Here is a 23864-nt window from a genome sequence, read left to right as displayed (position 1 = left end):
TCAGAATGTAATAATTCCCTTTTAAAATAAACATCACACTTGCTAATTGTTACTTCTCCTGCCCAGAAAAATAATCCGAACTTACTACCAGGTATCAGAACTTCAGCGCTCACAGCAAGGAAATGATTATTACAATGGGATTGCTGATGTTAAGGCACATGTGTCGCCACGTTCTACCTCAAACTCCACATGCCTCAGCCTCAGAAATGTAGGTCTTGAGGAATCAGACACATTATATACAAAATATATGGTCGCATTTAGACACACACACACACACACACTGCATTGCACTAGGTGCCTGAATCAGAAATACAATTTCACAAGGAAATTTCCAACAATAAATGGTGCCAAGCAGTACCTTGCAAGTGCGGTTAAGTGCAGGCATAACAATCACCCAGAAAGCGTTTTCAAATATTTTTCTCCTTCCTTACACTCTCCTTATCTTGGAGGGTTTTTTTCCTATTGTTTTTTGGGTTATTTATTTTTTAGCCCCTTTAACTCCCAACTAGGAGGACATGGCCTGCCAGTTGAAAATCATCTCTGTACTGAGCCACCATTATTGACTAGGGTATGTCCTATACTTCTGGCACGTTGTGGGGAAAGCAACAAACATACAATGATCACTTAAGTTTTTAACGTGGTTCGCTTTGAGGACAGTAAATACATCCTAGCTAATAAACCAAATTCACCAATTGGTTGTGGCTGCCTGAAACAAAAGCTGAAAAAGACTTTAAGACGCTCTTTGGTCTCAGAAACAGATGCAGTAATTAGTAATGTCTGCAGAGATGAAGTGGAGGCTACAGCATTTTTGGGATGGATGCCACCTTCCCTTCTAGATGTCACAGGCCAGCCCAATATGTTCTTTCATAAGTAAAAGGTCACAGGCTCCTTTTAATAGCAGATGCTTCCAATTCACTTAAAGAAGCGGGAGGAAAGAACTCACGTGCTTTGTCTGGGCCTTGCCAATAACAAGCTGCATGTTCTAGAGTTCTCTGGGCCGGTTTCCTCATCTTAACACAGGCAAGGTGATTTCCAAGGTCTCTACTGAAAGGCCAGAGTCCTTTCTTTCCCTTCCTTTTCCTGGTTAGTTTCTAACCCAGAAAGCAGAAGAGTTTTGAACCTTACAAGCAGTCTCATCAATTCATGAAAGTCATAGCAATCACTTAAGGCTCATTTTCGAATTTTTGTATTTTAAGAATAAATAGAGGTCTTAATTTAAATATGTGGGGTATGCACTGCATTTTGTAGAGATGGTAACAACGACTTAGTTTAAAAAATAAAAACCAAAAAATAAAAAAATAAAAAAATAAAAAAAAACCCAATGACTTAGTTTGACATTTTTTTAAAAAACCACCTCCTTTCCCCAGGACCAAAATTTATCATAACAATATTTATACAGATTTATCTGTGACTGAAATAATCCAAATACAAAATAGCGGGGATTTAGTTAAATTATCATACATCTTGTTGATAGGCTACCATATGAACAGGGAAATCACATTCAAGAATATTTAATTACATGGGAAAACAGGCAAAGTAAAAATATATTAGGGGTTTAATTACTTAGTTACAAAAGCTCCATGTGTGTGCACTTCAAGAGAGAGAAAAAAAAAAAAAAAGAATGTCAATAGCTGTTTTTCTGGGTTGTAGATGAACTCTGTAATGTTCCAAGCCCAAGTAAATGAATAAAGGGGTGTGTATTTCAAGTGTGTAGGCCTAAACAGGCCCGGTATCCAAAATAAATGTATTCATGAACCAAATGTTAGCTGAATGGGGACACTGCACTCAGAGATGGGGAGAGAAGTCAGAGGTGAGAAATTAGACAGGCTGGGTCCTAGCTGTTGTTAAGACCAAGCCCAGCAAAGTGAAGACAGGACAGCCTGAAGTTGAGCAGGGGGTTGGGGACAACAGCCAGGACTCTTCAGGACTGAGATGAGCTGTGCCACCAAAAGTCACCTTTGAATAAGCTGCTTTCAGAGAGGTCTCATCCATATTGCTCACCAAGGTTTTGGAAGGTGATCCTGTGAATACCAAAAACAAGGTGTTCGATGCTTTAATCCATCTTTACACCCATGTGAGATGGACAGTGTTTTTCCCACTTTATAACTGTAGACATAGGTTAGCAAAATGAGTAAAGAGATGATAAACAAACCCAGGTACAACTGAATCCAAAACCTGCACATCCTGCCACTCTCCTCCTCCTTCCCCCCACCCCCATGTATTTAATCCAATCTCCAAGTCTGACTGGCTTACTGACCTTCTGGACCTGGCCTACACAGGCACATAGGGAGTTAGTCAACCACCTTTGAAGCCAGTTCAGGGGAAAAAAAGGTCTAGTGCCTTCCCCAACTTCTCCTACCTTGCTATTCTAATAACAACATCCAGTTACCCAACGGTATAGTATATGTGCCTTAGAAAGCTACACAATCAACAATCCTTAATTCATAAGGTAGTATTCAACTAAGCAGCCACAGTATGTATTAAGTTGACTGAAGAAACATTGGAAATGCTTAGTTTTCATTTATTAGGTGATTTGATTATAAAAACATACATGAGGGACACCTGGGTGGCTTAGTCAGTTAAATGTCTGCCTTAGGCTCAGGTCATGATCCCAGGATCCTGGGATTGGGGAGGACCGCATCAGGCTCTCCCCACCCTGCTCAGGCTCTCTCCCTCTCTCAAATAAATAAAATCTTTAAAAATATATATATACATTAAGTTCACAATTTGTAGTTCAAACGAAATAGTGGCTTGTACTTATTAAAATAAGCACAATTTCCCGCCATTTTTATGTGTTTAGGTTGGAGAACAGAATACACATTCGTGGTTGTGATGAGATCCATGAACCTTCAGATCACAACGGACTTTTCTGCCCCAACCAAGGAGGTAATTACAGCTAATGTGTGATGTGACTGCCCTGCATGCACTTCCCTGCATTTTCTTATTCCCACAGAAACATTAAACCTCACAAAACACACTCTTCACCTATGCAGGGGTCAATCACCAAACTCACAGAGCAGGCTCAGAAGAAATCAAGACAGGTAAAATAAATGGTAAATATTTTCTACAAAAATGCTAACCATCTCTTAGGGGAATCACCAAAACCCTCACACATTGCTTATTTATCCTCATAATTCAAAAATGGTTCGTGCCTGGTTTTTATTCCTTAGCAAGTCAAAAGAAAAAAAAAGTAATTAGGGTAAAATATTAATGGAAATAGATAAGTAGGGGGCACCTGGGTGGCTCAGTCGGTTAAGTAGCTGCCTTGGGCTCAGGTCATGATCTCAGGGTCCTGGGAAGGAGTCCTGAATGGGGCTCCCTGCTCAGTGGGGGGTCTGCTTCTCCCTCTGCCCCCTCCCCCTGCCCATTGCTCTCTCTCAATACTTTCTCTCTCAAATAAATAACATTAAAAAAAAATTTTTTTTTAAGGAAATAGATAAGTAGCTGCAAAGTAGTGGCTGCCAAGGGAAGAAACTACAAAAATGAAGGCAGAAGTAGAAAGCAGCCCTGGGTGATACTACAGACAAGCTGCTGACCCTCTGGCTTTAATGGAACCATGAAGGAGTCACTGTGTCATCGATTAATGACCCTCCTAATGACAATTTCAAACTATCAAGGTTACACTCTGTTCAGACGTATTTATTTAAGGTAATAAAGCATCTAATATACTTTAGAGAGATTTCTATCCAAAGTTAATTATATGTGTTAGTGTTCCAAAAGACAGGCTTTGTTCGCTGAAAGGTTTCCTCCCAGGTCTTGCGGAGTCTCACGCTTCAAGAGCACGCAGTAAGTAAGCTACTTCTAGAAGATATAGAGATACAGATACACAAATAACTTTAATGACTTATACTCAATAAAAAGGAAGCTTGAATCTATGATTGAAAAATGAAACGTTACAAGTATTATCTATGCAGAAATTGCAAGGCTTAGAAGCTTAACATCAACCAACTTCTATCAAAATAAATACTTAAAAGAACCAAAAATAAAACCGCTTAATAGTGGGGGACAAAATATGACAAAGAGGGAGGGTGGGTGGGGACAAACCAAGAAAATGAATGAAGCAGAGTGGGCAACCCCTAAAGTGGTTTTACAAAAAGGGATTCAAATCCGAAGGAGACACAAAGCTGTCTAGGAATGTGACCGATGAGGCAATAGAAAGTGACCACAAGTCCGTCATAAATCAAAAATGACAAGTGAAATCCCAGAGTGTCCCAAATTATTTAATCCAGACATTATCTAACCCCTCAGATTTGCGTGGTGCTGTGCTCTTCATCATTCTCCATAACAACAAAATGTGGGATAAGCACATGGCTGGTCGGTCAGCGCTGGGGAGCTAATTCATCCGTGAAGGTCAGGGTCCGCAGTGTATCACCGCGTTTACATAATGTGTTTCTTTATATGGAAAAGTGCCGTGTCAAAGAGGGAATTACAATAAGATTTATTTTGAAATAATCAGCAGAATCTCAAACACACAAATAAATGCATCTTAGTATGTTCGTTCGCTTCAGACTCTCAGTATTGTCATCCACAGCTTGACCATCTCCAGCGCATCAGAGACCAAACCTGGCAGGTCCCACAGTGTCTCCCCTCCCCTGTCTTTCATATTAGAAGTATGTTCAGTTTCTAGGAAGACTTACTAAAGAATTCTGCTTCTTACAAATAATCCCCAACTTCTGCCTCCACAGCAATCTAAAAGGGGTAAATAAAAAAATCTTACAAAAGAAATTAAGACCTTCAAAACAATTATTTTAGCAATATGTAGTGAGGTCTACCAGAAGAAGAACTGGCTCCTAATTTAATTTATTAACATTTGATTGACAATTCACTCATCTGGTGAGACTAAATGTGTGAGAGAAAATGCTCTACGTATATACACATACACTGTAGTCACAGTCGCAAATTGATAGTTAGCAATAAGCAAGTATATATAATAAAAATACGTACCAGGTGCCCAGTGTTGATTTTCACCACCAAAGAATGCTGCTATGGTTTAAATCATGATTTCTTGATGAATACATAAGATAAAAGAAGGGATAAAAACAGAGGAACTGACAATCCCCATGAATTATAAGAAATGAAACGTAAGATGAAGACAATTGTAAACAGAAGAATTTAACACCTATGGTGGTACATTCAGACCAGGTACTGTATTACAATAAAGCCAGAATCAATTATTTGACAATATTTTTCGTTTACTAAGCATGGGAAGCATTTTTGCTGGTGGCAAAGTGTGGATTTTTTCATCAAAGAACATTAAAAGGCTGAGATAATAACCATACTGCTTGTATATTTAACCAATAGTTCTGATACTCTCATTAATCTTTGATAGCTGATAATTTGAATAAAAAGACATGATGAATCAAAGCATACACCAGATTTAAAAAGGAAAAATCCATCAAAACAATCTCAGCATCTAAATGGTAAACACCAAGAGTTCCTAATCTGGCATAAGGTGTTTTTTTGTTTGTTTGTTTGTTTCTTAAATTTAAGGAAAAAATACGTATGAATGAGTCTACCTATTTTTAAAAATGTGAATGATCACAACAGTGCAATGGCTGGGTTCTCACACCGTGTAAGTTCAATCTGTAAGTTCAATCTGAAATGTTCATCTGGTGTAATATTCAGCTGTCAAGAGGGAGCAACTCAAAGGACATCACACAATCTATAAACCAGCTGGAAGGAGCCATCCAGACTTTGCCCTGCCGAACCCTCTTTGAGTGATGATTAGACAAATCTTCGTAGATGATATACTGTGTGCAGAAGCGCTGATCGGAATCTGGTCTCGCGTGGTACGCAACCGTATTGATGGTCTGAGTCACGTCACTGTCTGGCTTGGGCTTTCGACTGAGGACCTGGCCCCCAGCAGCAGTGACAAGCTTAATAAGGTTGTCCTTGGGATGGTGTTTGAAGGTTCCCCCAAAATAGAAGTAGCATCCGTCAAACAGCTTTGGCAGCTGAAATAACAAGAAAAAGCTTGTTAAAAGCAGATCAAAATATTTTAAAACACTGCATATGAATGAGGAAAATAAAGATAAATAGTCATGAGCAGTTAAGAAGCTGCTTAAATGAAGTGCTAGGATAAGCTGTATTTCAAGTAAGCTATTTGGGTCAAGAAATATACTTATGTATTTATAGGTTTCCTATTTACAATTTTTTCCTAAAACTCAGTCACCATCTAAGGAACCTCATTCTCCTCAGATTAGGTGTGCTTTGTGTGTATGCATGTGTCTCTGTACACACACACATACATGTTTTTAAAAAGCAAACAGGGGGATCCCTGGGTGGCGCAGCGGTTTGGCGCCTGCCTTTGGCCCAGGGCACAATCCTGGAGACCTGGGATCGAATCCCACGTCGGGCTCCCGGTGCATGGAGCCTGCTTCTCCCTCTGCCTCTCTCTCTCTCTCTGTGTGACTATCATAAATAAAGACTTAAAAAAGATTTAAAAAAAAAAAAAAAAAAAAAAGCAAACAGGGATCCCTGGGTGGCTCAGCGGTTTAGCGCCTGCTTTTGGCCCAGGGCATGATCCTGGAATCCCAGGATCGAGTCCCACATCGAGCTTCCTGCATGGGGCCTGCTTTTCCCTCTGCCTGTGTCCCTGCCTCTCTCTCTCTCTGTGTTTCTCATGAATAAATAAATAAAATCTTAAAAAAAAAAAAAAAAAAAGCAAACAAAAACTGCTCAGCGAACTTCTTTTATCAGAATGTTATTTACATTTGGTGGGACATAAAGTCCCAAGAACTCCCAACGGTATCTGAAATGTGCTTCAGGGATACCAGGTTATGCTTTAAAAAAAAATTATACAATAACATCATTTCTGTGGATCTTGACTCAGTTCCCTATGTTACCAACCTTGGGTCTCTAGAACAGCCTCGGTGGGAGTGTGGCCTCCAGGGTTCCAGATACATATTCCTTGGGGCACAATACATTATGAAGCTATGGCTAGGCATCCATTTAGCTCTGAAACACACCTCTCCTTGTGCATTATGAAAAAAAAAATTTCACAATTGCCCTCTATGAAAATTTTTCTTTGTCACTTCTAATATATACATACACAGGATAATGGAATATTATCCATTAAAACTGCAATACGTGGCAATAAAGACATATGGGAACTAAATCCGAGCAGCGGCCATAAGTCTTCTTTCAAGTTACTCTGTCTCTGAGACTAACCTCAGATTCTGAAAGGTTTATGGGAATGTTCAAGATGCCAACAATCCATTAACAGTATGAAATTATCACCTTCTGGGTTTTACTGCTCATTGTGATCATCTCTCAGAATCCAGTGCTTGAAACAAGCGCAATTAAAATTTTAATCAGTCACCTGTACTTGTTGAAAGGGCAAGAGAAGTTTTTCCTGATGGTGATAATATTAAGTTATAATAAGAACAATGAAAGTGGTATCAAAAGACAAATACCAGCTGTTCCTTGTTGAGCCTGCTTCGATGGGGTCCCTCAGGTATCTCATATTTTTCCTCTTGTTCACATGCTTTTCTCTGTAGACATGCTTTCACCCCTAACAAAAAACAAGGATAACAGCAAAATAAGTATCGAGTATTTATTTCTCACTGAAACAAGTAGTTTATCTATGTGCTTTTTCTTCTCCCTCGTTGTTTTAAGTATTGTTCTGAAACAGAAATAGAAACCTTACTTAGGTAAAACAAAATGTAATAAAAATGGTTTTCCATATAAAGAAAATAGAAGAAATCTTTCCTTCAGAGAACTGAGCAATGAAGTGTACTGAACACTAATTTTAGTTTCTTTTCTGAAAAACCTAAATCAATACACTATTTCACATGCAATTATAAAAACCTGAATTTTTATTCATAGCAATTACCAAAATGAAGGTGGATAAAAAGTCCCTGATCATGATTTGAACTTGAGGGCTTTTCACCTGCACTGCTCATTTCTACAGTCCTATGTTTAACCTCCTGTTAGACTCTTAGATGATCTGGTATTAAGGAAAGTGCTTTTGTCCACAGCACCTAGGTCAGATGGCCACCCAGCAGAAGCACGACAGCACTTGTCACAAGGTAAGCAGAACTTGGCAAATTTTGGGAATTTGACAGGTACACAACTCAAGTCCCCAGTCTAAAGATAACTTGGTGAATATTTCAAATGCTTTAGAGCTGCTTCAATAGCGATGTCCTAAGATACTGCTTAATATATAAAAGTCAGAGGATTTTAACAACTGGATTCTCCAACTCTCCAAAAGCAGAGCTTTGTTAAGAGACTGGATTTTTTTAACTTGGGACTGTCAGTGAATATTGATATTCAACACTCAACCTTGGAATATCTATAATTCCCTATCATGTGATTCTTAATTTGTTAATTTTGCTTATGCTGGGTCCCCTGGCTGGCTCAGTTGGTTAAGTGCCGGCCTTCGGCCCAAGTCATAATCCCAGCATCCTGGGATTGAGCCCCATGTTGAGCCTTCCTGCTCAGTGTGGAGCCTGCTCTTGTGCTCTCTCTCACTCACTCTCTCTCTCTCTCTCCAGCCCAAATAAATAAAAGCTCTGAAGGAAAAAAAAAAAAGGAAATGAGTCTCAATATTTTTGACTAGGTCAAAGTATCATAGAAATAACGCCAGTGTGCTTAAATTATATCACATACTGTTTCTATATTAAAAACCAACCTAAATAACGTGAGCAATCTAGCTAAATCATGGACTTACCTTAAACTCATTATTCTACATGTAAGTTATTTTCTTTTTATCACTTAAGCATGTATTCCTCTTCTTAAATCTCCTTTCCTAATGACACTTGCAGAGCAGTCAGACCAGTATCTTTAGATGAATGAACATGAGAGCATATAAAGCCAACAACTGAATACTCCTAGAATAACTACTGGTACAAATGAAAAGTAAATGTCTTAAATACAGAAATAAATAAATGGACTGTGCCTATGCTTGCTATTTATCCATTTTACAAATTCACTTAGTTGATTATTTAAATGGTCAAAAAAGCATATTAAAATGGTTATCTATTGATCCTGGCAACATGCTGGTATTAGTTTCAATCACCAGATATGAGAATGAGGGAAGTGTAGCATCTAGCGGTCACAAATAGGGCAGCACAGCAGTTCAGTGGGAAGACACCAGTGCTTCTAGAGTATGAAAACGCCTTAAGCCATAAAATTTACAGCTTTAGAGCAGTTGCTCAATAAATTTCTACAGAGTAAGAGAGAGAAATCCAATGCTCTAATTAGTGAGTTGAATCAAGAGTACATTCTTCTGACATTCTCTTATTCTAAGCAACAATCTGCCAATTCTCTGTATCACTTAATTATCAAGAAGAAAGAAAATAAAGCACTCCCTGCACCCCCCGCCCCGAAAATTGAGGAACAGCATATAGGTCTTTAATAATATGCTTACATGGTGACTAAGTATTCTGTTAGTTGCGGTCATAGCATAGAAAACATCAAGAATTTTTTGAAAATTAAGAATGACATCTAGCCTAAGGGTTGCAACTTGACCACCTACAAGGGCCAATCAGACTACGTAAAGTTTTAAGGAATAATGTAACGGCATTAAGGGGCAGGAAGTTGTGGAGACTGTAACCAATAGGAAAGTGGATATCATACATCAAGATGCAAAACTTAAATGGTTATGCTGGACTGAGTTGTTCACTCAGTCTACCTTGGCCCTTAGACTGACAATTTGAAATGCATGATGCTTTGTCTAATCAATCTTTTCATTTCAGATAGACAAATTTAAGCCTTTTTTTTTTTAAGGTTTTATTTCTTTATGAGAGAGTAGGTGAGTGCACGAGCCGAGCAAGTGGCAGAGGAAGAGGGAGAAGCATACTCCCCACTGAGCAGGGAGCCCAATTCCGCTCTATCCCAGGATCCTGAGATCATGACCTGAACCAAAAACGGACTGAGACACCCAGGCACCCTGATGCTTAAGTCTTAAGAGATTTAAGCAGTTTCTCAGAGACATAACCAAGAATGAGAACTCAGAGATCTTCCAACTCCTAGATCAGTTGTTTGATTTTTATCATTTAATTAAAAAATAAAGTATCTAAGGAAATGCCAGGCATTCTCTACGCAGATTTAACATACTTCTCTTAAAGTAAGTCATAAAACCTCTTAATAGATGTCTAAATAGGACGATCTTCATTTTTAAGAGAGTAGCAAAAAAGTAAACCAAATGGCAAAAACTGCTACTACCCTGGGAGTGGGGGTGTAGGGAGACCATGCATTTGGCTTTGTCTTTAGTGAATCAATGAGTTATTTGACTGATGCCAAAGCTGCTACTCTTTCTCAACATTTACTTACCGACATTTAAGATAATTACATACCAATTTGTATCAATTTTCTAGTAAACCTCTTTTGAGATAAACCAACTAACCTGATTTACTAACAAGTAAAAAATAAATAAATAAGGTACTTTAAAATAAACTTTCAGCAATTTAAATAGTGACATATTAACATCATCAATAAAATGGAAGAATCTACCAGCCTAAATACTACCTAATTAACAGAGACATTGGATAATATTTTAAGTTTGTTTGTTTGTTTATTTATCTATCTATCTATCTATCTATTTATTTATTTATTTATTTATTTATGATAGTCACACACAGAGAGAGAGAGAGGCAGAGACACAGGCAGAGGGAGAAGCAGGCTCCATGCACCGGGAGCCCAACGTGGGACTCGATCCCGGCTCTCCAGGATCGCGCCCTGAGCCAAAGGCAGGCGCTAAACCGCTGCGCCACCAAGTGATCCCTATTTTAAGATTTTATTTACTCAATGAAAGTTAAGCAAACTGCAGCAAGAATTCCTAAACCTATCCTCCATGTTAAACAAAATATCAGACCTTTCGTAACATTCACTGGCATAAAGTCATCCTAAGTACAATATATACTGTAATCCTAATTATCTATATATACATCAAGATTTTAAAATAGGCCATTTTCCATTCATTAAAAGATATTTCTAAAAACTTAACCAAAAGAGGTTTTATTTTCGTAACATGTACTTAGTAAAGTTGGTATTATCCCATCATCTGATACTAAAAGATTTTGGCAGAAAGATGGAGACTTAGCCTCTTTTTTTTTGTTGTTTAAGATTTTATTTATTTACTCATGGGAGACACAGAGAGAGAGGCAGAGACATAGGTAGAGGGGGAAGCAGGCTCCCTGCAGAGAGCCCGATGCGGAACTCGATCCCAGGACACTGGGACCACAACCTGAGCCGAAGGTAGATGCTCAACTGCTAAGTCTTCCAGGCATCTCACTTAGACTTTTTTTTTTAAGAAATAAGACGTATATGTAAGACCACTTATTAGCTTTCTCAGCTAACAATTTCCAAACTGAAATGATTTTACATGAACAAGCTGTTTTATTTATATAAACAGATTTCTAAATATGCCAAAATGATATATGTAGCTTAAAATGTGTGAGCCCAATATCCTCAAAAAAAGTTTATATCCTTTCCTTCTTTATACATGTTCCATTATGTTTCAAGATGTGACTAAAGCTATCATTTTGCATAAATATAGGAATGAATTACTTATTTTATTATAACTCAGATTTTTTTAGCCCACATATATTCCTGATCCTGTTTACCATTTCAGGTAAGCTTTCCTTTGGCCCTGACTTACTACTTCTTTACATATAGGTAAGCAGCCCAATTCCCAAAGTACTACTTAATTCAAAGTCATTAACTCAAAATCATTAAGGTAGCTCTGGCTACCTTAGCAAAGCCTGGAACCTTTGCAGACTAATGCAGCTTATGAATTCTGTGCTATAATAAGTTTTTTAAAAGAAGTCTGTACTATATACGAAAGGTATTCCTTTATCTTAAATCTCTAGTAACCACTCTTATCTCCTATACCTCATAACAGCACATAATGAATGTACATTTTTATGAACTGCTGATGATGTTTGCAAATCTATACTAAACTTAATCATTTTCCTAGTTTTAGAAAGGAAAAATCTAGCTTTAAATCATGGAAGTGGGAAGGAGTAAGAAAAAAGGGGAGGGAGCTGTTCCTGAATCCACAGCTATATACAAGTGATTATAGAATACAACAAAGATGGAATAAACAAATTATTTTATTTGTACAGCTTTTCTACTAGGCTTTTTAGGCAAGAGGCTATGATATCGCTAAACTTTAGAAAAAAGGAAATCATCACTGGAAACCTTTCACAACAGTGACAAAAAAAAAAAAAGGAAGAACAACATCCATTCTCCCTGCAATTTCTGAAAACCTGCATGTTTGGTACAAGAAGAAATAAGCTCAGTATTATGAAATGTCACAGAATAGGGTGGAAGGACAATGAAATGAAGGCTGAAAATATAAAATAAAAGCTAAATGTTCCACTCATGCCATCATAAACATCTAGACTTGGGATATCACAGAAAATGGTACCACAGATCATTAGATTTTGTAATTCTACATAAATACCATTTAACAACTTATTTCTGGCACTTTTTAAGCTAGTATTCCAATTACAAAAACATATTTATACATGAAAACATTTTTCTTCATAGGACAATATGCTGAAAATGTTTCACATGTGTATTGAAAAGCAGGTCAAATTCTATCACAAAAATATATCACATCCTGTACTGGGGTGCCTGGGTGGCTCAGCTGGTTGGCTGAGCCTGATTCTTGGTTTCAACTCAGGTCATGATCTCAGGGTCAGGAGATCAAGCCCTGCCTTGGGCTCTGTGCTCAGCAGGAGTCTGCTTGAGATTCTCTCTCCCTCTCCCTTTCCCCTGGCTCACACTCTCTAAAATAAATATATCTTTGTATCTTTATATTTATATATATATACAAATATATATACATATATATATATAATCATGCTACATGCTATATCACAAAATTTTATTAGGCAAAATTTGCATATCATTTCTAAAACCTTGTATTATTAATATCAAAATAATCCCCTTTTTAGAGCTGTGGTTAAAAACCAAGCTTTTTTCTTTTTTCAAACATCTAAAATTTTTTCTAAATAATTCATACCTGGTATTCTTTTTTAGTCATATAGTTTAAATATGTACATAAGAATTTCCATTTTGACTGGCAGGTCTACAGAAGTGATATAAGAGATCTGGTATATCTGACTGCAGCAATATACACACACAAGTTCTAATTTCCCTGATTAAGACTGAAGCCCGCCCTTTCCTGCCCAACTAATCTTTGGAAAGCTGAAAAAGAAGATAAACTTTTTAATTGTCATGAGAACTTAAGAAGCTGAATTTCTTCTGACAGCACTTGGATTTCATCTAAAAGACACATATTGGATTTGTTTTTTTGTTTTTCAGAGAGAGAGAGTGACCATGTATGCACGGGGCAGGGAGGGAGTTGGAGGGCGAAAGAATCCCAAGTAGGCTCCACACTCAAGCCAAAATCAAAAGTCAGATGTTTAACTGACAAAGCCACCCAGACACATATTGTTTTTAGAACTGTTACCAACAGGCCTCCACCTACGGATTCACCAATGTTTCCTTTTGATTGTTTCTTTGCCTGTATGTATTTACACATTTATATATTGTTAAAAGTGAAGATGTAATTGTTTTATGCTTTTTTAAACACTTCAACAATCCTGTTCTTTATAATACTTTGTCTTAATAATAATCACATAAGAATACAAACTTTTTCAGAGAATTTATTTAACCTTTTCTTAATTATTTCATATTTAATGCTATTCCCCTTAGGCCTTGTTATTGGAAATAACAATGAAAGTAAGTTTTTCTTTCTTCTGTATTTCTTGCTAAGGACAAATTCTCAGAAGTGGGACTATCAGATCAAAAGATTTTTTTTAATAATTCTTACAGAATCTCTGGTGGATGATTTCTGTTAAGCATGAAGCTGCCTACCAATTTTAGTTGATAGAAATGCTTTGGTTTGTTTATTTTTGGAAATTAGCAAAGTTTAAATAGAACTAAATAGATTCCATTCTATTTTATTGAATAGAATAAAATTTGAAGAGACAAATTTTAAATAGAAAAGTTTATTAAACTGATTGTGAGGTCATTTATACTATGATGGTATAATGATCATCTTTTAGGTTCCATCCTCCTCAACTAAAACACCCTTTTCGGTGCCTCCTCACCTGACAGACACCAGTCTAGGGTAAAAGGTTTGGTACATTCCCATAGCAATGCCCTCAGGTGCTAAGGACTTTCAAAACTTCTCCTGCAACTAAACTTAGAGGACAGGGAGAGGGAGAGATTATTAAAGAAAAGATGACAGCCATCTGCTCTCTTCACATTGAGAGGAGACATGAAAAGGCAGAATTAATTTTTTTGAAAAAAGTTCGGTCTAGAGGAAATTTTGAAAGAAGTGTACTCAAAAGACAAGTCAATAAAAGATATTTCCTCTTTTTGAAGACTAGTTTACATCTTTAGGATGTAGCTCCATCTTACAGCCTATATGGTGAATAAAAATCACTTATTCATGCATTTTATATTTTTTTATTCTAGTCATGTCTTTAATTACCAAAATCCACCCTCGTACGATAATGGCTCTGAGTTGCCTATAAAGAATTTGCCAGAACCAAGACTTGAGCAGGAGTTTAGCCATAAATATAATCTTAAAGGAATTTTCCTATATGTATCTCCCATTTCTGCAAAATATCTACAAAACAAATATGATGAGACAAATGGCTGACACAATAGTATAACTTTGGCCTAGTCTCAGAATCTCTGTCAGTATAGTCATTAACTGTGGCACTGTAATATACTCTACATACATAAAGTGGGAAAATAAGATCATAATCAATTAAGACAAAATATAGTTAAATAGGAAATTTTCAATAGCTAAATTTGGAGAGTTAGAATTTTTTTTGTTAATTTGTTTAAATTCATTTAATCTGTTACATTATTTTGGTAATTATCTAGAGAAAAGTTCAGATAGAATTTCCTCTTGAATCTAGTCAGTTTATGGAAAATCCCATAAAGATAATATTGAAGTTTCCATACATTAAAGAAGATTTTGTTTACCAGCAAGTTCATGGATATCTTCAACCACAAGACCTACTTTTCATAAGTCATAAATCTCTACAATTAATTTTGAAAGCTTTGGTCCATCTCCTCTTTCTCCAATATACATGTTTGTTTCAGAGAGTTTTCAACATATTTGAACATTTTAAAAAATCAAATTGATAGATATGTCTGACACAAAAAAACAATGTAGTGAGAAATATATATATTAGTACAGAAGGTATTTGCAGTTTCTTGGCTTCTCTTGATAAACTCAGTGACTGTTTACAATAATTGTCCCAAACCCTGACCCTATTTCTCTTTGACTCTTTGTTAGAAAGTACAAGGATATAAACTTCAGTTAAGAGGTTCCATGCAATCAGGGTGCCTAAGTGGCTCATTGCATTAAACATCTGCCTTCAGTTCAGGCTGTTATCTCAGGGTCCTGTGATAAAGCCCTGCATCAGGCTCCCCGCTCAGCAGCGAGTCTGCTTCTCCCTCTCTGAATGCCCCTCCTCCCATCCCTACTTGTATTCTCTCTCAAATAAATAAATATAATCGTAAATAACTGATTCCATACATCCTTTATCCTACAGAACCATTGACATTCAAGTGTGTTATTCACCACTATGAGACTCACCAAATAACACACTATTGAGTCAGCTTGAGTCCATCGTGATTCCTTTATAAAAATGACATGACCAAGTCATTAAAATTATACAACTTCCATTTCTTAAAGAAGGCAGATTTTATGGAAATGAATCATGTAGCCTGTTTATTTAACCAGAAGCAAGTTGAGAATATTCACAAGAAAAAGACTTAAACCAGCAATGCCTTTTCAAAATTTCACATGGTTTCTTTATTATCAAGACCTTGTTATTACAAAACTCTGTTCCTTCCTATAACCACTGGCAAAGCTTCTGGAGCAGGTTCAGTAAAACAGCATCTACAATCATGAAACCAAATGTTTTAAACACTATGGTCCATTAAGACTTGCCACAGATTTAAAAGGGAAAAGAAGTTCAAAAATAAAAGTGAGGCAGAAAGAGAAATTTTTTTTTCTATGTACATTATCAATCAGTCCAACTGCTTATCATACTTCTTAAACTGGTCATACCCAGGACAGAGAATAACAGATATGGATGAGAATAGACGAGTCACAGTGCTGGTCATAGCCTTAGCCGGATCTGACCTATCAGTGGAGACTATGATCACAAGGACAATGGGAGCTGCATTTAAAAAGGACATGAATACCAATTGCTAAAGAGAAACTGTTCTACAAACCAAATTAATTTCAAACTACAGATTTGAAATTTCAACACAGATTTGCTGTGTTGTTACCAATACATGTAAGACAACAGATTAAATTAATAATAATCCAGATCTTGATAAATCAAGCATTCCTACTATAAAATCTTCAAAGCACAAAGCTATAACAAAGTTTTTTAAAACAAATTCTAATCCATAATTTGCTTCATAAAAAGAAAGTTTCATTAAAAATACTATCTTTTTAAAACTTTTTAATCTGAAATAATTACAGATTCATTGGAGGATACACAGAAATGTACAGTGGAGCTCCATGAGTCCTAAGGGAATCCAAGAGTAAGAAAACGAACAAGTGCAAGCAGGGAAGGTGAAAGGCAATTCTGAAGGCGGTGTGCTTGACCACCAACAAGAAGCAGATAAGGATGATACTTCTTCATCAGAGGTTTGGATAATAGCTGGTATTAATTGCCTCAAATCAGGTAGTACAAGGCAGTCTAAAGTTCTCATAGCTCCCAAAAATATACTGGATCAGCTAAGAAAGCATACATAGTTTTTAGACATCTTAATATGAGGGGCGCCTGGTGGCTCATCAATTAAGCATCTGACTCGTGCTTTCAGCTCAGGTTATGATCTCAGGGTTGTGAGGTCGAGCCCCATGTCTAGCTCCACACTGGGTATGGAGCCTGCTTAAAATTCTCTCCCCATCACCCCCTGTCCCTCCCCAACCCCTAAAGAAAATCATAAAACAAAAGCAATAAATTATTTAATGTCATGGTAGTATATTTAAAACAGGTGTTTATTATAAAGTTAAATATACCATGAGAGTGATATGGATAACTTAAGCTTAAAATTCTACCATATATTCATTCACTCTTCATTAAAATATTTCATAGTGTAGAAAAAAAGAAATTAAAAAAAGACTAAAATAAACACTTCTGTGGACATTCATCAAGAACATCTAAATGATATCATTAATATAAGAAGCTTTGTTTAAAAAAAAAAGCATTAAGTTCCTTAAATAATTATTGGCAGTAGAGCACCATAAAAAATGAAATTCGTCAACTTAATTCATTTTGTAGTTCTCCCACATCCAGTACTTACATTCAAATTTTAAGATCCAACATCCATTGAGAATCCCAAGCATACATTTCAGGGTACTTTGAACTGTATCCCCAGGAACAATGACATGAGTTACTAGAATATAAAAAAAAAGAGGAGAAACAGAGATTTAAACCAAAATAATTCTTTAACTATTATACCAGCTAGTCTGTGCTTCATAACCGGAATCTTCTTCAAAAGAAACAATTTTGGGGACACCTGGGTGGCTCAGTCGGTTAAAAGTCTGCCTTCGGCTCGGGCTGTGATCCCAGGGTACCAGGATCAGGCTCCCTGCCCAGGGGGGCATCCGCTTGTCCCTCTCCCTTTGCCCTTCAACCCTGCTTATAATCTCTCTCTCCCTGTGCTCTCTCTCAAATAAATAAAATTTTTAAAAGACAAAAAGCAACACTTTTTACACTTAAATATTAGACTTTTTTAAAGTTAGTATCATTCTCCATCCTGGTCAACAACATGAAAAATCAGACCATAAACCCTGTATCTGAAAGCCACATTAGCAAACATTATTTTTATTTTCAAACTATAACTAAAGAATTAAAGCACTACATTGCACACAATTTATTTGTCATTAGTGAACTCTTAAGTTTGCCCTTCTGACAACTATTCAGTCCTAAAACATGTGCAAAGCTTTAAACTTAACATTTCCTGACTAAATTAGGCCTGCAAGTAGTTTATAAACACATTTTCAATGTATTACAAAATTCAAAGTATACTGCTAATCCCCAATGGTTAAAACATAAATTATCAAGGGAGGTCTACAAAGGGATTATCTATTTAAAAAAATTTTTGAACCAAAAATAAATATATAAAAATCCTCACCTGTATTGTCAAATTCAGCACATTTTTTAGCCTTAAGAATTGCTGCAAGCTCACTGAGCATTTTCTGTTGTTCTGAAGAAAGCCCACTGCCTATAAGCACAAGAGGTCCATCCCTACGCTGACCAGTGTTTGGCTATTAAGAAAGGGGAGATACAACAGTGTTAAAATCACTTAAAGACTAGAAAAAGATATAAACTGGCTTTCACTTGATAGAAGCTTAAGTCTCAGTATTTAGCTTCCTCTCTACCTAGTAATTCCCCACCATCTCCATTGAATCGTCACTCAAAGCCTTAATGCTCAATGCATTTAAAGAGTTATTTTATTAGTCCTTTATTTTCCCCCCAATAAAACACTATTTGGAATAGCAATCTAAACCCAGAGCTCTTGTTTCCTTGATTCTAAATTGGATCTCTCTAGGATTTTACAACTTAATTCTGTCACCAGTAAGCTTTTTTTTTTTTTTTTAAGTAACCCAAAACATCCATTTAAAAAAAATAATTATCAATTCCCTATGTCCCCTCTACTAACTTACTTCACAAAAGTTAAATCCAGTTTGGCCTTATTTTAAACTGAGGTTATGTGAAAAATGAACACTAAAGCTTCTAACAGCACTCAGCTCAAAAATAGAAAACAAACTCAACATCAAAACAGCTACCTATCAAAACCAAGAAAATTAAAAAAGACAAGAGAATACAAAACTTAGATCCACTAACAGTAATAACTCAATGTAGCTCATGAAAAGGAAAGAATTGCTTTAACAAAGACCAGTATTTTCACTTGAACAGAAAGACACAGAACTTACAGAAGATCAAAACAAAATAAAGAGAAGACACGAATGGATAGCATTCGAGATTAGAAATGAAAGATTCAAAGAAACAATAAAATAATGCCTCCAACAGCAGCCAACAGAACTTCACAAATAGAATTGGAATGAGTTAGCTACAAGCTACCTGATAAAAGATAAACAATGACCCAGCAAAAAAAAAAAAAAAGGAAAAAAGCAAATCGGCATCACTGTATAAAGGACACTGTATTAGAGGACAAAATTAGAGGACAAAAATTACCAAACACAGTATGGTAATTTCCAAATATAAGACACAGGGCCCTCTGACATGTGACTTTATATGCAGAGGATTTCTGGGTTCTCAAAAGCCCCAAAGAACACAAGTAAAACACTGAAAGTATGATCACCAGTACAGTTCAGCACTAGATTCGAGAAAGTTAGTATTTAAATATTCACTTCATATATCAGAGTAGTGATAATTCAAGCAGTCTGATACCTGACAATGTAACATCTAAATTGTTAGCTACATCTATAAACAGAGCTCATTCATTCAAATCTACTGAATGGATTCTACTATGTATTAAACAAGTATATATACAAGATTTAAAAAAAAAAGATTTCTATAAAAAGTTTTTTAATCACAATATACAGCAGTTAAAATCAGTTTCCTAAATTATTCATCTAAGGTTCAAACTGCAAAGGTTTCCCTGGACAAGCTACACACATCACATACACATTTATATCACATTTCTATATATGTGTCTTTCCTATTCACTAAGTTATAAGGTGATGTAACCATGTCTAACCTAAACAGTGTAAATATTCTGTTAAATGAAAATAATGCAGGATACTTTATGATCAATTACTAAATAATAGTAAAAAACAGTCATTCAAAAATTACTGTGTTATACAAATAAGTGCCACAAAAATAGCTCTAAATGGAACACATTACTTTCCAATTTATATAACTCCACTTCAGCTAAATGAGTTCTCTGCACAAAATACAAGAGTGAAAAGATATCAATTCTAAATATAGCATATGATACTATTTCCATCAACCCAAGAAAAGCACCAAAGTGGGTCAAGCATTTTCCTATCATAGTTTTAAAATTTGAATAAAGAATAGAAACTGGCACTAATTTCTCATAGTTAAGGAATACTATTTAAAAAGAAAAAAGATAAAGCAAACAGCCACCAAAGCTATACATTTGATTTGGAACAGGAGGTGAGGGGTAGGGGAGGCATTTGGTTTGAATAAGCAGAGGTCTTAAAATCATGAAGTTCAAAAAATGCTCAGAAAACATCCCAAGGGTTCAATATCCTGATTTTATAGGTATGAGTCACTATATTACAACAGCATTAAACTTATTTAAAGAGTTAATCAGACATGAAAATTTGTCTTAAACAAATTATTCTTAATTAATGAGTTTATTTAAAAAAATAGGGTTTAAAAACTACGAAAAGAAGAAAAAGGGTAAATGCGCTGCTTGAAGGGATCATGGGCAGAGAAGTAACAAAATAAAGAAGGCAAGCAGCTTTTCAAGTCATTAGAGACAGCTTTTCAATTTTAAAACTGTGTTTTCCAACAACCAGGAAACAAAAGTTCTAAATGGGAAGTAGAGACACTCAAACCCCACCCACTTCTCACCTCTTTCCCCCAACATGATGCTCTTCCTGAAGCAGCTCCTGGGACAGCTTGGAAACCGCATACTTAGCACACACTATTTGCACACACTGTTCAAAAACTGGGATTACTACAGTAACAAAAGAGGCAAGTCCCTGACCTCACAGTTTACATTCTAGTTGGGAGGAGGGTAAAAACCCGATAAAATAAAAATATATTTTGGCAAATGATTAGTGGTACAGGAAAATAAAGCTGGGTTTGGGGGCTAGGAAGCACTGGAAGGTTGCTATGTTCAGATCCCATAGTACGGAGCCCTCTCGGATAGGACTACACCAGAGCGGGACTTGAAGGGGGTGACGCAGCTCCCTACAACTGCTCCTGGCAGAGAAAATTGCCAGTGCAGAGGATCTGAAATGGGAGCATGTTTGGTGGATTCAAGGAACAGTAGGCAGCCCAATGTGGCTAAAGAAGAAGGAGTAAAAAGGGAGTCTGGCAGCAGCTGAGAAGCCAGATTCCAGAAAGAGACAACCATTTCAACCTCGAACTTAGATCTAAGGCTCTTTTCCTTAGCCAAAAATCTACCACTAAGATAAGTAAATAATGACATTCTGAGGCCATGTCCATGTGACATGCAGAAAGTGTAAGTTTCTCACATTTAATAAAAATAAACGGGAAACGGACAGCAGAATTGAGAGGAGAATAACCGATGCCCTCTTCTCTGACGGACAGCACCACTTTCACACTCCAAGAATACCGTAAACGCAGCCTTATTTTTGACACATTTAAAATACCCTGTCTCCAGCTTGGAGGAACACTGGCAAATGACCACTTGGTTCTTAGTTCTGTGTTCTGCTGGGAGGGTTCAAGTCCAAACGAATAAGATAAATGGCAATTCATAGTTCGTAAGTATGGTGGGACTGAAGGAGTACTGACCTAAGATCTAAGAAATTCAAGTTCTAATTGATCTCTTAAAATAAAAAAAAAATTAAAAAAAAAAAACCCCTGACTTCCCTCCCCTTTTTTTGGTAATTGCTCCTTAACCATAAGCAAATCATACTACGTTTCAGCTTTCTCATTTGTGAACCAAGAAAATTAAACTGCTGATTTCTACTTTTCCCTTCATTATCAAAATTACAGCTTGGGGCACACTTGCCGGGCTGACGTCCAGAAGGCAGGAGACAGAGTTCTCAGAGCCCAAGAGTAACTAACCCGTGACAGCACCTATGACCCTCTCAAGTGCCTTAGGTCACCTCCTCATCTTCAGCAAGAGATCAATCACCGTGCCGCTGCCCTCACTAGACAAGAAGGGCAGGACCTCTGGTCGTAGACCTCAACTCATCTCTTTCTCTCCTCCTCCTCCACCTGGGCAGTTGCAATGTGTCCACCACACTCCTCTTCTCTCCCTGCCCACACACCCCACCATTTCACATCAGAGCTCGGTCTACCACATGGTCTCTCAAACAGTCTCTGGTCTCAGCCCACTCTGAGCTGTCCTCTGTACTAACAGCACTGACGATGCCCCCTTGAGTAGGGCAGTAATGTCTACACTCATCCTCAGGGGATTCAAAGCCCTTACAATCTGATTCCAATCTCACTCCTGACCTCTGGTTTCTCTCTAATAATAATACACTCTGCACTCCACCCACATTAAACTTAGTTTTTCAGATTTCGAAAGTTCTTTGCACCTCCTCGCCTTTGAGCTATTGTTCCCTAGATTTGGGCTTCCGTTCCCACTCTGTATACCTTGGGGGGCGGGGGGGGGGAGAGCGGCAATGCTCACTGAATCCACGCCTTACTTCCTCCACACTAAGAGATCCCAATTTTTACAGATACCCACTCTTTGAGGACTGATTGTGTCTTCAACCACAAGGTATGTCAATACCAATTGTGTGACCAGTTCTGACCAGTAAGACATAGGGCGAAGTTCACTGGAAAGCTTCTGGGAAAGGTTTTAGCCCCTCTTTTAACACTGGACACTGTCACATCGACAATTGTAGCAATCATCCTACAACCATGCAGGGGAGATGAGGGAGGACAGAGCCAACAAGTCAAGGATGGAATTGTACAAAAACAAAGAATTTGGGTTTCTGGTGCAGCCATTTAATTGCTGAACTCACCAACGAAATCCATCTATACTGAGATGATCTTTATATAAAATAATATACTGCCTTTAGGCATTCAGCTAAATATTTTGTTATTTGCAGCCAACAGCATTCTATTAGGTATCTTGCTAAAACTTTTACCTTATAAGTTTACATGACTTCTTTGTCACCCTCTCTGTGAAGCTCTGCTGATCAGGCCTGAAGTTGGCTTCTTCCTTCCCTATGAATCTACTGTACATTTTTATGGCTTCTATTATAAATTTATTATAGTATGTAATTAACTTTTTAACATCTATATTTTTCACTAAACCACGAATTCCTAAAGAATAAGCATTCTTTCCACTTTCTCTAGCTTATAGTTCTTTCCTAAGCTACAGGTTCAACAGGTTTCCTGCCTTACAGATACAAAATTGGCAGAGAATTAATTATTTCCTTCTCCATATCAGGAAATGGTACCACCATTTACCTCCGCATTGCTAAAGTCACACTAATTCTAGTATGTGTCCACACTTCATATATAATCCATCAGAAAGTTTGTTGCCATTAACTCAAAAATATCACTAATCATTATTTCTTATAATCTCCACTGCTATTACTTTAATCCAGGTGATCTTACCTGGATGAAACCTCCTCAGTAATCTCCCTGCTTCTGTTTTTGTCCCACCCCTCTCTATTACAAAGCAGCCGGAGTGAACTTTCTAGAATATAAATCATGTTATTCCCTTAATTTAAATCCTTTCAGTGGTTACCACTATTCTTAGATTAGACACTGACATCGCCAGCAATTATGACCTTCTTCTCTCTACCCTTCAAGCATGCCAAGCTCATCCACTGAAAGACCCACACAACATTTGCTATTTCCTCTGCTTAGAACACTTGTCCTCCAGATAATGGATGCCTACTCGTCCTCCTCATTCAAGTTTCTTTTTTTTTTTTTAAGATTTTTTATTTATTTATTCATAGAGACACAGAGAGAATGAGAGGCAGAGACACAGGCAGAGATAGAAGCAGGCTCCATGCAGAGAGCCCGACGGGAGACTCGATCCAGGGTCTCCAGGATCACGCCCTGGACTGCAGGCGGCGCTAAACGGCTGCGCCACCGGGGCTGCCCCTCATTCAAGTTTCAAACAAACATCAGCTTTCTGGAGACCCTCCTCAATGACACTGCTAAAGTAGTGCCTTTTCTGGAGTCCTCAACTGCCACTCAATCACATACTAC

At 37.1% G+C, this 23864-nt stretch overlaps 1 protein-coding gene across 2 annotated transcripts in view; it reads right to left on the bottom strand.

Moving 5' to 3' along the window:
- Positions 1-3618: 3618 nt before the first annotated feature.
- Positions 3619-23864, bottom strand: part of BARD1 (BRCA1 associated RING domain 1) — a 76899-nt gene continuing 56653 nt past the window's right edge. For both annotated transcript variants that reach the window (XM_072742951.1, XM_072742952.1), the window contains 4 exons: positions 18136-18268; positions 17302-17394; positions 7416-7513; positions 3619-5954 (listed from right to left, as the gene is read on the bottom strand). In XM_072742951.1, coding sequence (XP_072599052.1) covers positions 5622-5954; positions 7416-7513; positions 17302-17394; positions 18136-18268 — 657 coding nt within the window. In that variant the 3' untranslated portion in view covers positions 3619-5621. The remainder of the gene's footprint in view (positions 5955-7415; positions 7514-17301; positions 17395-18135; positions 18269-23864) is intronic.

This window comes from Vulpes vulpes, chromosome 16, assembly GCF_048418805.1.
Source record: "Vulpes vulpes isolate BD-2025 chromosome 16, VulVul3, whole genome shotgun sequence".
NCBI lineage: Eukaryota > Metazoa > Chordata > Mammalia > Carnivora > Canidae > Vulpes > Vulpes vulpes.
Note: the sequence above shows the minus strand (reverse complement) of the source record. Positions and strands in the feature narration are given on the sequence as shown.